We start from the raw sequence: 18,383 nt of genomic DNA on the forward strand, positions 1-18,383 counted from the left end.
ACTGAAAAAGTTTAAAAGTAAAAAGACTCCAGAAACGAAAAAACCATTTATTTTTCACAAAAGCAACCAAAAAAACCACACTCTCTTTATAGTATAACTCCAAACGACTCTCTCAACTCCAGCGGAGGCCACACCCCATCCGTGATTCTTTCATGTCCATATCTGCTGATATTCTTTTCCACTCTATCATCATCCTTGTTGTGCCTATTACAATGATCTCTGCCTCTATAAATATCTCCTCTACATGCTTAGATTTGGGTGCAGAGTTCTTTTGTTTTCACATGGCACCTGTAATTCTTGCCTTAAACTCTATCCTTTGTCATTTTCGTGGATAACAACATGAATGTTTGTCATGTCTTTGCTTGTAATCTTATGAGCATGGGCCCAAAAGGGTTGTTTTAGATTCCTCAGAATTCCAACTTTTAGTCAAATGTAAGTGTTCCATTGCTTTACTCAAATTTTTGGTCGGTTAATTTTGTCTTGTATCAGGTTGTGGATAATTTTCTTGCCTTTCACGAGATATCCTTGTGCGGGGCTCAGTCGTCAACATTATTATATTGATTGATCGGCTTTTGTATAAATTTATGCGGGATTCTTCAGTTTGCTCTGCTCATACCTTTCAATCTTACCGTGGAGGTTGAACTCAGTTGTTCTTGATGATAAAGATGAGGTTTTTGATGCTGTCAAGATTGTTACTATTGAGCACCCTTTTCTCTCTTCTATGTGAAGAATTGGTTGTCAGTAAGGAGTGTACTAATACTTTTCCTGAGTTGTCATCACACACGTTTCGTTATGAGTTGCTCACATCAAAGAACGAGACTTGGAGAAATGAGGTATTGGCTCAGAGTCACTACCATTTGACTCCAAGTGATGATTCTTACTGGGCTAAATTGCTGCCAAAGAGGATGGTGAGGCAAGAGGATCAGATTAGTTGGATGATGTTGTATAGACAAATAAAGGATTATGGAGGGAACAATAATGGAAATGCAGGAGGTTTTCTGAAGGCTGTGCCTCTGAAAGATGTGAGGTTGGATCCTAGTTCAATTCATGGAATGGCTCAGCAGACTAATTTGGAGTATTTGTTGATGTTGGATGTTGATAGATTGGTATGGAGCTTTAGGAAGACTGCTGGTTTGCCTACTCCTGGTCAGCCATATGGAGGTTGGGAGGCTGTGAATTGTGGGCTTCGAGGTCACTTTGTAGGTAAGTTTAATATTTATATAAGGTGTCATTCTTTGCCTCTACATGTTTTATGATACTCGTATATTGTGATATGAATACTTGATTTGAGAAACTCAGATGCGTTATATTGTGATTTTGAAAGTGATATTCTGATATAAATTTTCATAGTTCTCAATCTTTCCTCTGTATCATTACATGTTTGAAGCTTTTAGACATTAAATTTGAGTAATAGCAGGGAATCTGACATAGTAGCTGCTTGTGGCTGATTCTTTGTCAATGTAACAACATTAGACTAAGGAAAAAATATTAGAGCTGGGAGTTCTGTGCTTGTTGCTTGGATTAAGATATGAAATTTGATCAATTTGATGATTTCTCTATGGAGGAATTATCACTTCGCTAGGTGTTAAAATCTTCAATAGATGGTTCCTTATTTTTGAAAAATAGCAGGATATTCTAGTCTTCAATATTGACTGCTGTACTTTTTGGTTGTATTAAGACAATATCTTTCAGCAATTTGGTGAGATATATATCTGAAGAAAGTTAGCTTACTCAGTAAGAGCTAAAACTTTCTTCTGGCCACTACATTGTGATCTGACATTTGCTTGGAATATACTTAAGGACACTATCTGAGCGCCTCAGCATTAATGTGGGCTAGCACTAATGATAATACCCTCAAAACGAAGATGTCTGCTGTTGTTTCCATTCTTTCTGACTGTCAGAAGCAAATGGGTACTGGATATCTTTCTGCTTTCCCTTCTGAAGAATTTGACAGATTTGAAGCTTTAAAAACAGTCTGGGCACCATATTATACAATTCACAAGGTACAAACACTTGATATTCTTGATTGTTATTAGCAAAGATGCAGGATTAGCCCATTCACTGACTATCCCAAATTTTTTAAATAGATAATGGCAGGTCTTCTGGATCAGTATACATTTGCTGACAATGAGCAAGCATTCAAAATGTTGAATTGGATGGTTGATTATCACTTCAACCGTGTGCAAAATGTGATTCTGAAGTACTCGATTCAAAGACATTGGTCCTCACTAAATGAGGAAACTGGTGGCATGAATGATGTTCTTTATAGGTTACACGCGATAACGGTTCGTATTATCCTTAGCTCAACTAGTTTGTTTTTCCATTAGGAGAATCAAAAGTTAAAATTCATTTACTGTGCTTGGAAATATAGTTGGGAAATTTAAGTCAAAGAAAGTTACAAGATGTTTGTGTCATTTTTTTTTCGGCTGAAAATGCTGCTATAACATGTCTTAATGCTTCCTACCTTGTGTAGAAATCAAAATTAAAATGCTCCCTCTTTTGTATCTTAGGTTTGTTTCAAACCAAAAAAGAACTGCACTAGAGTTATAAACTTAGGTTCGTGAAGGAGAAATTTGGCGAAATTTTATGCTGTCAATTAGTTGTCTCATTCTTTAAGAGTAATACTAACCAATTGAACATGTGTTTTTATTATTATCATTTTTCTAAACTTCATCTTCTATTATATGCTTCAGGGTGATCAGAAGCACTTAGTGCTAGCTCACCTTTTTGACAAACCGTGCTTTCTAGGAGAGCTTGCTGTCAAGGTCAGTTTTGCATTCCTTTTAAAGTTAGAAATTTCATTTTGCTCTAAAGCATGCTAATTCTTGTCTTTACAGTTACAGCCCTTTACTGCGAGTACCAATTAATCTTCATCAAGGGGTTGCAGTGTAGAAATATGTTTTGTCATTGTCCTAATTGGTTACTGTAGTACTTCTCCAAATTGCTGGATTCATGCAGAAATTCCTTAACATGTCTACCTTTTAGTTTGAATTTATTCAAGATATGATTCTAAACATAATTTTTCTCCCCTCCAAGTGTGTTTCTTCTATTCCTGTTTTGTTTCTCAATTGATCTCTTTCACTGCCGCTTTAAAGAATAAACAGTTAACTGATAAATTTACTCTGGATCATGTATATTGGTGTTATCCTCTGAAATCAAGTATCATGGACCATTAGCATTTTGGACCACAGTTGATAGTGATCAAGCCTAGAATTGCCTTATCATATAACAAGTTAACTCTAGGTTAACTTAAAAAGGTTACAAAAGGTAATCTGGATTAGTGTCTTGTGATGTTTGACTCTTCTATACTGCCTATTTACGCTTGGTCGTCTACTTATTTTTCTGTTAACAAAAATTTGGTTGAGGTACGAGGGAGGGCTAACTAGCTGTGAAAACATTTACACAATTAGCTTGTCCTTGTTAAGCATACTTCAGGTAACTGCTTTATTGCCATTTTTCAGAAAAGTACCATTCAAATCTCTGACTAAAAGGCCATGTAAATCTTGAAACAAGTTCGATATTAATCAATATCTGGTGGTAGTAAGGTCTGATCACTTTGCGTTCTGCATGGAATGTTTTATTGTGACATCAGGTTAAGAACTTCCTCCTAAAACTGGATCTATCAGGATGTTGCTGCTTTGGAAAGTTTGATATTTACCTTTCTGAAATAAATCAATAGTCAATGCATATAGTACTCGTCAAATGGGGGAGAATATTTGATATGTCATATGTATCTTACTTTCCAGGCCGATGACATTTCTGGTTTTCATACCAATACACATATTCCAGTTGTTATTGGAGCTCAAATGCGCTATGAAGTTACTGGTGATCCCTTATATAAGGTAATTTTCTTTATTTGTATTCCATTCACTAATATAAGCTTTAAATGAACTATGAAGAGTGTTGTTGAATATAGCATACTCTTCAAGTTGTCTTTGAATCACTGTTCATGTAAAATTGTGTTTTCTATCATTGAAAAATTAAAAGCAGGAGATGATAACCTTGCTTTTCAAGCATAATGTTGATAAATGGTCTTCCATTGAGCAATAATGCTTCTCCTTCACTCTATTAATCATATAAGGAATAATTTTAAAGCTGCCTCTCATGTTTCAGATAACAGTGGAAACTTCAAGATCACAATAACTGGTGGACTCTTTTACATCCAAACTAGTTTGAAATGTTGTTTGTTTTGGTTCTCTCTTATAGTTAACAATGATTGATGGTGGTTTGCAAAATATCTTATACTTTTAATTATTTCAAGATCACATGTTATTTACATTGCATTATGGGAATAGGATTCCAACACACTTGTTGGACAGCATGGTCAGCATGTTTCCTGCCTATCATGCAATTACCATACTATTTCTGTCTCGAATTTTGACATTTTGGTTATGTTGGTCATTAGGAAATAGGAACATACTTCATGGATATGATCAACTCATCCCATGCCTATGCAACTGGAGGAACATCAGTCGGCGAGTTCTGGTAGAAATATTTATCCTTGAATAAGTACAATACAATTATCTCATTTAGAAGTCTTTTGACTCCACACATTTATTTTGTTGTTTGCCCATTCTGTTTTCCAGCTTTCTGTCTGGTTTTCTTTCGGAAAGTGTTTCATACTGCCTTTTGTCCTGATTTATGTCTGAGCAGGTCAGATCCAAGGCGATTAGCTAGTACTCTGCAAACTGAGAATGAGGAGTCATGTACAACATATAACATGCTCAAGGTATGCTATGAAGGGCTTATTTTTGCCCCCTTTCCTTTGCCCTCATTTTGGTTAACCTTGGAAGGTTGGTGATGTGGGGTGGCAAGACAGTTCTCTTATGTCCTTTGGTTTTTATCAGTTTTCATGGTTTTAACATTCTAAAACAAACCAACATACGGAAAACTTAACAAGGGAACAGGCTATTGACTCATGTGCATTGGCTTTTTCTCTGATGTACTATACGTAGTACCACTACTAATTAACATTGCTGTTGTCATGTAAAATTGCAGGTATCTCGCAATCTATTTAGATGGACCAAAGACATTAGGTATGCAGATTACTATGAAAGGGCATTGACAAATGGAGTACTGAGCATACAAAGAGGAAGGGAACCTGGAGTTATGATCTATATGCTTCCTCTTAAACGTGGGGGTTCGAAAGCCCAAAGTTACCATAAATGGGGCTCACAGTTTGATGATTTCTGGTGCTGCTACGGTACAGGTACAAGCATTGGCCTCAAGTTTGCATCTCGCTACCCTTTTTTCTGTTAAATTTTTTTGAGGGCCCTACTGATTGGAGCTGGGGAACAATTTCCTTATTGAAATTTTAACAATTACGCAGTTGAAGAGTGAATGTTCTAGAAATTCGAAAAAAGAAAATCTGCCCCCCAGCCCCTCAAAAAAAGAATGGTTTATGCAATCATTTACATCTAGTTTATAACGTCTCCAATCCCAATTTGTTTGCTATTCTGACCAATTGCCAATGGAATTTTCTACCATATTGAAGGTTAACTTTTCCTTGATCAATTGCTTTTTGTAAATTTTTGTACTCTAGGAATTGAGTCTTTCTCAAAGTTAGGAGATTCAATATACTTCGAAGAGGAGGGAAAAGTTCCAGGTCTTTATATCATTCAGTATATACCAAGCTCATTTCAGTGGAGATCTGGAGGATTTCTAATCAACCAGACCATAATCCCTGTTGTCTCGTGGGACAACCGCCTTCGTGTGACAGTGGCAATTTCTTCAGAGGTATATTTTCTAAATCTTGGAGAACTAATATTTTTCTCCTTGAGTTATACAATGCTTTATTAGTTTAGAATGTTACCATTAGCACCTTGTAGGTATATTATATTCTGTCTAAAATTTCTAATGCCATTTGTTGAGGAGTTGGGGGCACAAATAATAATTTACTTAATGTTGGTGACTTAATATCTTTGAGTTAGCTAAACTTATTGTGGGAAGGGAAAACGAAATACAAGTCTTTCAGAAATGCATATGTTTTTTGCTTCATGCATAGCTGAAATAGCAAGTTCTTTTTCATTTTAACTAAGGAGACTAAAGAACTGAAGACAGTAAGATGCTATATTTAGTTTCAAAAGGAAGAAGGAAAATCAAGGGAATTTATGAGATTCCAGTAATGAAGGATTGGAGAGAGGTCTTTCTAATTTCTAATTATTTAGACTGTAATTTTCTTGGAATTAGAGAGGGCCCCACTGTATAGAGCTGATTGAAACAGCCTGTTCTAGCGGAAATGGTTTTGACATTTTATGTTTTTTCGTTAAGAAAAAAAATGCATCTTATGCAAAACACAGACGTATATAAATTCTAGCCAGGAGTTGTTTGATTGAAAAATAGAGTGATGACTCAAGATGGAAGGTTCTGATATAGCATGAATGTGCATGGTTCTCATACCACTATAGTGGGATAGGTTCAAGCTAATGTTCTGATATAGCCAAAAGTTGTTTGCTTTCCATTCACGTTTTCATTGTTATTAATTGTTCATGAAAAGCTTGGATGCATCACTATCTGCTTACAAAAGGATAATTCAAAATTGTAAAGCCTATAAGCTGCTACATACCTGTGAAAATAACTTCTCTATGCATCTTTCCTTAAGAGCCTTTCGGGGAATATTCCAGAGTAAATTTTAGAAGTTCTGCAAATCAAAAGCTAATTTCTTGCATCTAATGTCTTATTTGTTTATACATCTATCTTTAGTTCTTGCTGTGAAGGAATCGTTTGAACTGGATTATCATTTTTTTGTCTTATTCCTGAAGTCTTAACTTTTACTGGCAAATATCTCATCATGTTCTCCATCTTTCGAGTGCTCAATTCAATGGATCTGACAAACACAAAATTATTTCCATCTGTTGCTCATGCAGCAAGAGGCAGCTGTGGTGTCTACTTTGAATTTGAGAATACCAACATGGACAAGTACAAATGTTGCCAAGGCAATACTGAATAGTCAAGATTTGATCCTGCCAGTGCCTGGTGTGCTTATTATCTCCATTTTTGTTCATATTACTTAATTTAGAAACGACTTACCTAATTGATATTTTTCCAATTATTGTAAGCATGAATGTAACTTGCTCATGGTGGATGGCAATAATATTCATCTGTGGTTTAGATTAGTTCCATATTGTTCCAGGATCCTTAGCATGATGTTCATGACTTCCCATTATTGGATGCAGGAAACTTTCTCTCTGTCACTAGAAAGTGGAGCCCTGGTGACAAAGTCACTCTTGAGTTTCCCTTAAGTCTTAGACTTGAAGCCATTAAAGGTGTAATATATTGTAGTTTCTTTATTATCACATACATCAGCTACAGTGTCTATTAATTATTCTTATTTTTATGGAACAAGAAATTTTCCTGCATTGTTTTACATCTAAGAGATTATTCTGAATGGTTATTCAGATGATCGGCCAGAATATGCTTCTCTCCAGGCAATTCTTTATGGTCCCTACCTTCTTGTTGGTCTGTCTAGTGGAGACTGGGACATCAAGACAGAGCCCGGTGCATCTCTTGCAGACTGGATTACTCCAATTCCAGCAGACTACAATGCTCATCTGATTTCTCTATCCCAAGTGTCTGGGGAGGCGGAGTTTTCCCTGACAAAATCAGATGACTCCATCCAATTGCAGAAGCTTCCTGAACCTGGAACAAATGATGCTGTAGGTGCGACATTCAGGCTTATCCTAAAAGAACCATCAGACGTATTTGCATCGCCAGAAGATGCTATAGGGAAATCAGTCATGCTAGAGCCATATGGTTTTCCTGGAATGCTTGTGGAGAATCAAGGTGTAGATGAAACACTCCGAGTTGTTCCAGACTCGTCCAATGACAAGGATGCAGCTATCTTCCATTTGGTGTCTGGGCTGGATGGGATGGACGGAACCATTTCTTTGGAATCCGAAAACCATAAGGGTTGTTATGTAAGTAGTGGCCTGAATGATGGTTCAAATAACATCACACTTTCCTGCAAATCTGGATCCTCAAATGCTGACTTCTCACAGGCAGTGAGCTTTAAATTGGACAAGGGAATCAGTGAATACCATCCCATTAGCTTTGTTGCCAAAGGCACAGATAGAAACTTTCTCCTGGCTCCATTATTTAGCTTGAGAGATGAATCTTACACTGTCTATTTCAACATTCAATGATAGAGTATAGTTTGCCAGCTGAAGTAGATTATAAGAAAAACTAATTAAGTGAGACTTGTTGCGCTTTATAATTCATATCGTTCTTAGGCTAGAGTCAAGTAATTGTAACTATATGAAATGTAATACATACATGGAATGTTACAAAGGTAAGGCTCGTTCTGAGTTTGAATCGTCTTTCTTATAATCTGGCTGTTATGCCTAATTTGTAGTAATGAGACATGTAAGTGTTTACCATACAAAATTAATTTGCTCTTTTTTTTTTGTGGTTGTTTTGGTAGAAAGGGGGGGGGGGGGGGGGGGGAGGCCTCTGAGCATGTTGAAAGTTACCTATTAAGAAAAAGGGCTGAAGCTTAGCATCTCTTGATAGAATTTATTGTTTCTACCTTTGCAATGGAATTTTCTGCTCCTGCATTCAACAGAAATTTTGTTCTTTTGCAGTGCACAATTGAAGAGAGTTATGCAAGGAAATATGCTTTACTGTAACCTGCTCTCTACATATTTCAATTTCCATGGCAATGTTCTCAGGTCGCCAATAACTGTTCATGTAACTTTTCCAATATTAAAAACACCAAGATAGTAGCCAGTGCCGCAAACTGTGATCCCACCAAATCCAGTGGGTAATTAGGTCCAGCCAACTTCAGAGAAAAGGATCAGAGACCATACCACTCAATACTGTTTTGCAAGAAAATTGCGAACCTTGGTACTTCATGTGCCAAAGCTCCACTGATGGACATAATTTCAATTGCACAATCTAAGAAACACTACGCTCATTAGACCAAATAGAGATTATTTAAGAAATACAAGCAAACAAAAGAAATTTCTTCAAATGAAAAACCTGCCAAATGGGCAGACATAACTATTTGTACAACTCCAGGACCCCAAGACTACCCACACAACATTCTAACTTTATGTCTTTAAATCCAGCTCTGATAGCCAAGGCCCGAACATCAGATTCTGATCGCTCTTTCCCTCCAGGATTTTGAGTCATCATGAGAGCATCAGTCTGGAAAATGCCTTTTACAAAGGCACTAGTATCAGGTTTTACGGGTAGAACCAAATCAACAACGATGACTTTGCCATGATCTGGTAGAGCTTTGAAGCAGTTCTTCAGCAGCTTTAAGCAGTGATCATCACTCCAATCATGGAGTATCATCTGGGACAAAATTGTGAATCAAGTTTACATTTTTTTTTTGTCGATACGATAGATTCTATGCTACAACTATTCCTACTCTAAACTACGTGGAGGGGGGACCTAAACAGGTCAAGGGGAATCCGGTGAACCACCACCGGTCCAGATGGGTGAATGAAGTTTACATGAGGACATCTTATATTGACATCGCTCATTCTAATAATAATGCAGTGAGAAGGCAGGACAACTGAGTTTTCATCTCTGTATGACAGTTAATGGTTTATATTGCATTTTCATTCATAAGCTAATTGCCATAGAGTTTTATTATTGGTTTTATACTAAACTAGAAAATCACCTAAGCTAGAAAGCAAAAAATTAAGAAACATCCTACACAGCATATTATACATGTCTCCCATCATACAACAATAACTTAAAAAGTAACATAAAAATTTATAATCATCCCTTATTGAAAATCCATGTTGTATGAAATCTATGGATTAACTAATACTGCTTTAAGAGTGACATTTTTTATTACCCCTCATATACATATGCACACTAAGTAAACAATATCCTGTGGTAATTCAAGAGGTCGACTTGCAAGGTTCTTGAATTGCATCAGCAGTTACTTGCACACAAAAATTTCACAGGAGAATAATCAGCAAATTAAACTTTTATAATGATACTTTTTACTTCATCAAATCTATAAAGAGTAAATTGATGCAGAATAAAAGAGGTTACCTTCATAAAAATAGCATCTCCTCCAGGAACGCTTTCAAACATGTCTCCACCAATGTGTTCCACTCCTGCAACAAATTTTTTGATAAGATAGAAATTACAGTACAACTACATCATAAAATTTCATATACTGGAAATGATGGTTTTTCATCATCGTGTTTGTGAACAGTTAATGTAAATGCACCAAATAAATGAACTTTTACGCATATATGTGAACACACATCTCGATGATTAGTACATCTGAAATGTAACAAGCTGCTTCATTGAACGTAATAAAAGTGATAGCATGAGTGGAAATACTCTGAAGTTCACTCTCCTACCACCATGAACCAATCTGTGCATTATGGAATTCTATGTTAGGAACTCACACAAGCTTCTACTCTTAATTTGACTTCAATGTCTATGAATTCTATTTTCTTTGCCAAACCAAAACTTTTATCTTTTTATCCAATCAAATAAAAGTATATGAAAAAAGAAACGGATAAACAAGTCCATATAAGAATCTTTGTTCATTCCTTCAGGCAACACCTACACATCTTAATTTCAATTAGCATCAAGGAAAAGTTTCTGTTTCCTCTTATTGTATTAAGCTGAACAAAGACTTAAAGTGAACTTGTGGTCCTTGTGATTAGCATTCATAATTTAGATGTGTTCTGTATAGAAAAAATTATTCTGATACAAAACATGACATACTCAGATAATGATGTGTGAGTTCCCTTGCACATGGGACATGTTGTTGAAAATAAATAAAATTAGAATTCTTCTGCAACAAGGAATTTGAGAAAAGCTTCTATCTCAAATTTGCTAATTATGGATATTAGAAACAATTTTCATTTTGTAGAATGAAGTTATCTAAGAAAAGATTTTACTCCAATTTTGTGAAATTCCTTACATCAAAATCAACTGTTTTTGTGAATGCTTACATGGTACACACAAAGAAACATGAAGACTATCAAAGTCTTGATAGAGGAAATTTACCAAGATAGGATGGCGCGTTTTCAATGACATGTGGAAGATCAAAATTGATACCCCTTATAGAAGGGTATTTTGATATAATCTTGTGAAGGGTTATTCCAAGACCACCACCAACATCAACCAATGTCTGAAGGTGCTCAAATCCTTTATATTGTTGAAGCAATTTTTTCATTGTTATGGCTGTAGGACCAACCATTCCCTTGTTGAAAAGCTCATTATACCTGGGATCTCTACTAGGGTAGTCAAATGCGTGCATTCCATGAACTCTATTAAATGGAATCCCTCCTTCAAGCAAAGAATTCCCAAGTTCATACCTAAAAAAAGAGCTATGTATTAACTTACCATATTGGATTCATGGAAAAGGTTAATGACTTGGCTATTTATCGCGCACATCTAGGAAATTACTTCAGGACTTCAGTATCAATATGCCAAGAGACAGGCAAAGCGCATAAGTAAACAATGAACTATAGACCAATATGAAATTAAAAATCCTTAAATAGATCAGGCCATTGCAAAGATTACATTGGATGAAAATCAAGTAGAGTCTTTGTCATCGAAACACCATGCCTGTAACCAATGATCTGTAGTAGCCCATTGAACTGCAAGATATATCTTTTACCATTTTCTGAGGCTTGAAAAATAGGAAAATCTTATTATATATTATCAAAAGCATGGGAAATTTTTCACATGGTAATATGAACAAAAAAGGAATTTTTGCATGGGCCTAACTGTATTGCAAGGGTTTCATATATCTAGAGTCTATGTTACACATTTTAGAACTACTATTCTTCCTTTTTCTATTCCTTTCTAGCAGATTAATAATTCATCTATATGTTAAGCCTTCAATGAATTACCCACAATCACTCCCCTCCATCCCACCTGATAACGTTGTCACCCTTGCTGATTTAGCCTTGGGACTTATTTTGTATTGAATAATTTATATCATTTTATAGAGCTTTTATACAATTTGATTAGTAGCAACTTCCACAGAGGCAAGATGTAAAGGCTAATTAAGAGATACCCCCACAATGAATGTCACCTTCTCACTTTGCACCCCTCATTGTCCTATTGGCTCAATCTGTCCGTGAGGTTTTCAGATAGCATCATGTGATACCACTATCCAAGTAGCCCCAAATTAAATACTATTTGATCAATGAAATGCACTTTTAGCAGAAAAGCACAATTAAATCTTCAATGAAAGAATAACTATTTGTGGATATGGGTAGAAAAATATGCACAACGTTGAGGCCTTGATCTAGCAGCTAAGGTTAAGGCACCAAGGAATTAGAGGTTCTGGGTTCAAATCTCCTTCTCCTTCCTCCTTCTTGAATCCCGTCCATCCCCTCCTAGAAAAAAATTAAAAAAAAAAAACAAAAACACAAGAGGACCCTATTAGTCCTTTCTTTTGTCTACCAGGTGACAAGATACAGATTTTACAAAATCATCAATTTCATTAAGGACATATTTATCTTTTGTTCTTCCATGACTTATGGATGTTGCTGCGGTATGTTTACATGGTCAAAACAGAGGTGTGGAAAGTTAACGGAAAAGACATTCAAGCATTTTTGGCCACAAACGGTAGGGGAAGTGTGTTGGGCGGGCACGTGGAAAGGGCTTTTGTGACGTGCAACCGGAAGATCTATTGGGGGTTGAAGAGGACTCCAGCCGGGCATGTCAAATGTGGAGGGGCCGAAATTAAGCAACCGGGAAAGTGAGGGTTTGTACGCGAAAGTATGGCATGGAAAAAAGGCGCGAAGCTTACTGGATAAGCTAAAGAGTGCAGGCGTATTAGAAAGGAAAAAGCGCCAAAACCTGAGCAGGAGGAATAGCAGAAGATAGGGATTTGTTATGGAGCTGGCGGCGGAAATAGATGCTTCGGATATGCAGTGGGACAGTGAAGGAGAAAGCGAAAATGTAGTATCGCCGATGCATGAGAGTGGAACACCTTCAAATTTTAAAAGTTGCAGCAGTGAACGGAAGGCCATTCGTCGGACGGCGGAAACAATGGTAGTATCGCTGATGCATGAGAGTGGAACACCTTCGAATTATAAAAGTTGCAGCAGTGAAAGGAAGGCCATTCGTCGGACGGCGGAAACAATGGTAAGCCACTCAACTCATTCCGTGAAGAATATGGTGGATTGGATCTCGGATGAGCAGCGGCAAGCTGTCAGAGAGTTTGGATTCGGGTCAATTTTGAATGTGAAGGGAGTAGAGGTTGACGAAGAGATGTTGAAGTGGCTGGTGGATAACTTTGATGTAGATCGGAGGACACTGAACGTTCATGGGTACTGTCTACAGGTGACAGCCGAGGATGTGGAATGTGTACTTGGTTTGAGCAGCCGTGGGAAAGATATTGAAAGCGAAAAGCGAAGGCAAGAGATGGATACAGAGTTGGAAAGAGAATTGAATATCAGAATAAATAGCGGTGAAATTGTAGTGGAGGAATTGAGGCACAGTATATGTAGTTTGCATAACGAAGGCTTAGAATTCAAAGTGAAGTTCGTATTGTTTGTTGTTGGTAGGTTGTTAGCACCAAGTTTGGATGACAAAGTGAGCCGGGCTCTGGTGGCTGTAGTGGCTATAGAGGAGAATATGGAAAATTTGAACTGGTCGAAATTCATACTTGACAATTTGGTGAAGAGCATCCGTGATGGAGACGGCAACGGAATAGCGGGATGTGCACTTTTCTTGATGGTATAAGAAAGACGCACCATTTTGTATTAGAGATAGGAATTACTGGAATAATGAAATTAAACTTTGATAGAAAAGACCCGTAAATGATGGTAGGCGTTTTTGTCCGTGCAGATTTACTATCTGGAACGATTCTATATCGAGGGTGAGGACGAGTTTCGCAAGTTCCAGCCGAGAGGGCCGAGGCTAAGATTTTGGGGAAGGTACGAGATTAATGAAAGCGTGCGAATATTGAGGAGGAATCACATATTTGAGGGGGAACAGGTAATGTAAAATCCTTTCGTGTGAATTGTTGTTGAAATTGCAATCTGCATTTTGTGACGTTACTAGTAGTACAAAACTGAAGGGTTGTAGTGACAGGGCAATGTGCAGTTTTACAATAACATAAGCTGTAGAGAAGACATTGATAGAAGACTGATTGAAATTGAATGTGGTAATAAAGATGTGAAGGATAGTATTGGTAGAATGGAAGCAATGATTGAATGTCGTTTTGAAAGGCTGAGGAGCATGTATGAAAGTGGAAGGGTGTGCAAAACAAACCGGGCACTTGGTGTGGAGGGTGGGCAGAAGGACGATTGGCGCGGTAATGTTAAAAGAGGGAGTGAGTTACATAAATTGAGTCCTACAACGCCAGATGTTAGGTCCAAAAGCAGGAGTGAAAATGATAGAGTCACTACGAATAGTACTGTAATGGGTGAAAAGAGTGCATCGAAAATTACAAAGTGGAGGAGTAGAAAGAGACTAAGGATGGGCAATACGGAGAAGCCTGTGGGGGAAGACAAACAAAACAGAAGGCAAGGTAAAAGAATAAAGGTATGCATCGGTTTGTGCCAAGGTATTTCTAGCATTAGAAAAGTAAAGTATAAATTGTAGTTTTATGTACAGATGGATAGCAGTGTGATGAACAAGTGTCAAACGAAGATCGTTGCTTTATTGGCAAAGGTGAGTATTCCAACGTTCTAGAATTACTAAAGTATGGGAAATTATAGACAATGAAAGATGACATATTTTTGTGGTAGCAGGAAACGAGGCTGGCATCTATCGGGGAAAAATTGAGTGAGGGACGAGCAAAAATACTGAAGTTCTTGTTTGACACTCAGCTGTCGCAAGGGTATGTACTGGATCATGGATTTGTTAAATCAACAGTTCTATTTTGTTTTATCCTTTATTTGAAATTGCAATGGGAAAGGGGACAGAAAAGTATTTGCAATTATAAGGTTGACTAAATATGTAGTATGATTATCCCCATAGGGGAGAGGGCATAGGAACGAAAATCTTCGAAGCAGTTAAAATTGGTTTACAAGTGAGCACAAAACTTACAATTTGTGTGCTGTCAATCATGCCACCTTATATAAAAAGCAAGGGTAGGTAACATGGTTGCATATAGAATAAAAGGTGAGTATTCCAGAAGTTTGAGAATGGAAGTACAATGAAAACTCAATGACCCTTATGGTGAGTACATAACCGCCTTAGGCTAACTCAATGACCCTAAGGACCGATTGAGTCATTGAAACCGTGATTGCTGGTTGTATTAGTGAGGAAGACCGAACCTAGTCTGGCCGTTTTAACTCGAGTCATTGAAAATGATGATATCAAGTTTGTAGATTATGAAACCGTAATACACATAGGGAAAAGATTAATGTACGCTGTTGTAATGACAGGGAAGTACTGGTGTCAATTAAGGGGCAGACAGCAAGTCGGGATGCAATGGGGTCGTTGCTTCCTGAAAAACCCATGGCATGTGATGTGAGTAAATCGAGGGATTGAAATTGGGTGGTGTTGTGTGGACTGTTTCACGGAGGACGAAGTGATGTGACTTGAGTTTGGTGCAGATAATCAATTGCTATTGTGCGATGAAAACAGCACGGCAGCAAAGGCGTCCTGACGATCAGTCAATGCGATGGTGGTTCATGCCAACTTGGTTTCAGGTACAAGTGTTCGGCCAAAGTTGGGGGCTTGTGAGTACGTACATTCATATTAAAATGTCATATTTTACTGTCGTGTTGTAGCAAGAGATTTTGGAGTTCAACAAATCAGCAGACGAGCTGTACTGTACATATCTACAGGAATGTAAAGTAGGAGGTAATATAAAAAAGTGTGAGAAGGTACGAGCAGCTGCCCTGTTATGTAGCATAATGGAATAGATACAGATTGCCATGATGATGACTAACTAACCGCTGCTATGCTTCAGATATTCGTGCCAATGTGGCACGATGAGCATTGGTATATGTGTGTGGTGGACATGGGAAGCGAAGAAGTATTAATTTATGATTCAATGAGAGGAGACGAGCAAACGGAAATGAATAGGCGCAGCTCCGTGGAGACAGTGGTAAACTAAGTTGGTTTGTCAAACATTTCATGAACACGACCATCACCTTTACAATTGGTGGCAGTAAACTTAAAATTGCATATGTTTTTCTTGTATGGCCGTCAGATTGAAAGGTTGGAAGCAGCGCTGACTTATGGTTTGGAGGGGCAGTATTCGTCATGCCTTTGGCTGTACAAAATAAAAGCTGCAGCCACATGTCCACAGCAACGGAATGCGTAAGTTGCATGTGCATAGGTTTGGAAGTTTTTTCCATAGTTCAGCAACGGTTGTCTAAAAATGTGGTTATGGTTTGTAATGCAGGTGGGATTGTGGGTTATTGATGCTGAAGTACATGGATATGTTATCAAGTGGAATTGGAAGCTGGAAATGGAATCAGGTAAGGAAAAAGGAATGGCGTCGTATGCTGTAACAGTAAGTGTGTATGCTTGCATTGGTTGCGAACGATGGAGATAGTAACAAATTTATCGGTGCAGTACAATTCGGAGCAGGAGCGGCGCAAAGTAGCACTGTCTTTGGTTCTGGATGATGCCAACGTTGTCCGTCATCAAATTATGCGGAAAGCGAACACGCACAGGAGGTTGGAGATGAATAAAGTTGAGGTTCGATGAAGGTGGCAAGATAGAGAGACAAAGTAGCGGCATTTTGTGGAAAGGGCCATGTTTTAGGCGGTGTCATAGTCGGATGGACGTCGTCGTAGCCTAAAATGTAGAAGACGGAGACAGAGAGTCCAAAAGCTGCCATAGCAAGGCAAGCGGTTGGTGTGTATCTATGAGTTTCATTAGAGGAAGGGAAAGCAAAGTTCAACCGAGCAAACTCGCCGGTGGTGGTGCGGGGAGACCTTGCCATGGGGATAACGAGTACCACAATCTTCATGTGGTCGAGAGTTAAGAGAAGATTTGTGGGTGGTTATGAGTAGCGTACAGTGATCCATGGTATGCAGTCATTAGAAATAAATGAAAAAAGATTGAAATTTTTGATTTGTGGTAATTAAAGTTATGTATCGCGAGAGTTTATGAATTAGGTGTCTTGACGTATCCGAAACAATTTGTCTTAACACGGACTTTTAACCTGCAATAGGTTAGTTTCTTGCTTTGCATTCTATGCTAACGGGTAAATGACACTCAAGTATAATATCGATCCGATTTTATCGAACAAATAAAGTGGCCATACATAGCTGGTGTTTTATTGCAAACCGTGTTCAATTAAATTTTATCCGATAAGTGAATTAGTAAGTATGGCATATTGGTACTCTGTCTCATAGTGGAGGAAATCGATAAAGAGCCGGTGTTTTATTGGAAAAGGGGTTTTACTAGAGAACTGATTGATAAATAAATGTATTAATGGAAAAATGGGTGCATTGTTCTTATAATGGAGGAAGGTCATAAAAAGTTGGTCTTTTATGGGAAAGTGATACATTAGAAGTGACCGCTATTTGGTTTATGAAATTATCCCAAAAATATTAGAATTAATTAATTTATTTATATAAAAAATTATAATATATATTTTAGTATAATTTACTGATTGATTTTAATTTTATTGGATAAAAAAATTGTTTTATGGAAAAGGGAACTCTGTTGTTATATTGGAGAAAAGCCATGAAAAGCTGGGGTTTTATTGCAAAACGAGTTATCATATATTTTATCCGATAAATGAATCTATTAATGGAAAAATGGGTGCATTGTTCTTATAATGGAGGAAGGTAATAAAGAACTGGTCTTTTATGGGAAAGTGATACATTACGGAAGTGACCGCTATTTGGTTTATGAAATTATCCCAAAAAATTTAGAATTAGTTTATTTATTTATATAAAAAATTATAATATACATTTTAGTATAATTTACTGATTGATTTTAATTTTATTGGATAAAAAAATTGTTTTATGGAAAAGGGTACTCTGTTGTTATACTGGAGAAAAGCCATGAAAAGCTGGGGTTTTATTGCAAAACGAGTTATCATATATTTTATCCGATAAATGAATCTATTAATGAAAAAATGGGTGCATTGTTCTTATAATGGAGGAAGGTAATAAAGAGCTGGTCTTTTATGGGAAAGTGATACATTACGGAAGTGACCGCTATTTGGTTTATGAAATTATCCCAAAAAATTTAGAATTAGTTTATTTATTTATATAAAAAATTATAATATACATTTTAGTATAATTTACTGATTGATTTTAATTTTATTGGATAAAAAAATTGTTTTATGGAAAAGGGTACTCTGTTGTTATATTGGAGAAAAGCCATAAAAAACTGGGGTTTTATTGCAAAACGAGCTATCATATATTTTATCCGATAAATGAATCTATTAATGGAAAAATGGGTGCATTGTTCTTATAATGGAGGAAGGTAATAAAGAGCTGGCCTTTTATGGGAAAGTGATACAT

At 37.0% G+C, this 18,383-nt stretch overlaps 2 protein-coding genes across 2 annotated transcripts; one reads left to right on the forward strand and one right to left on the reverse strand.

The window, feature by feature from the left end:
- The first annotated feature begins 257 nt into the window (after nucleotides 1–257).
- Nucleotides 258–8,325, forward strand: LOC113742198 (uncharacterized). The gene is made up of 12 exons (XM_072059835.1): nucleotides 258–1,203; nucleotides 1,801–2,003; nucleotides 2,088–2,285; nucleotides 2,694–2,765; nucleotides 3,747–3,842; nucleotides 4,406–4,485; nucleotides 4,654–4,729; nucleotides 4,999–5,209; nucleotides 5,543–5,736; nucleotides 6,867–6,975; nucleotides 7,176–7,265; nucleotides 7,399–8,325. Exons 1-12 carry the CDS (start codon nucleotides 657–659, stop codon nucleotides 8,139–8,141), a joined length of 2,619 nt encoding a protein of 872 aa, XP_071915936.1. The 5' UTR covers nucleotides 258–656; the 3' UTR covers nucleotides 8,142–8,325.
- A 452-nt stretch (nucleotides 8,326–8,777) lies between these two features.
- LOC140011200 (cathecol O-methyltransferase 1-like) lies at nucleotides 8,778–12,325 on the reverse strand. Its single transcript, XM_072059894.1, has 4 exons — nucleotides 11,503–12,325; nucleotides 10,984–11,294; nucleotides 10,009–10,073; nucleotides 8,778–9,294 (listed from the first exon to the last, which is right to left on the reverse strand). The coding sequence occupies exons 1-4, from the start codon at nucleotides 11,532–11,534 to the stop codon at nucleotides 8,998–9,000; spliced, it is 705 nt and encodes a 234-aa protein (XP_071915995.1). The 5' UTR covers nucleotides 11,535–12,325; the 3' UTR covers nucleotides 8,778–8,997.
- Nucleotides 12,326–18,383: the final 6,058 nt, after the last annotated feature.

Source organism: Coffea arabica, chromosome 1c (assembly GCF_036785885.1).
Source record: "Coffea arabica cultivar ET-39 chromosome 1c, Coffea Arabica ET-39 HiFi, whole genome shotgun sequence".
In the NCBI taxonomy this organism is placed as follows: Eukaryota; Viridiplantae; Streptophyta; class Magnoliopsida; order Gentianales; family Rubiaceae; genus Coffea; species Coffea arabica.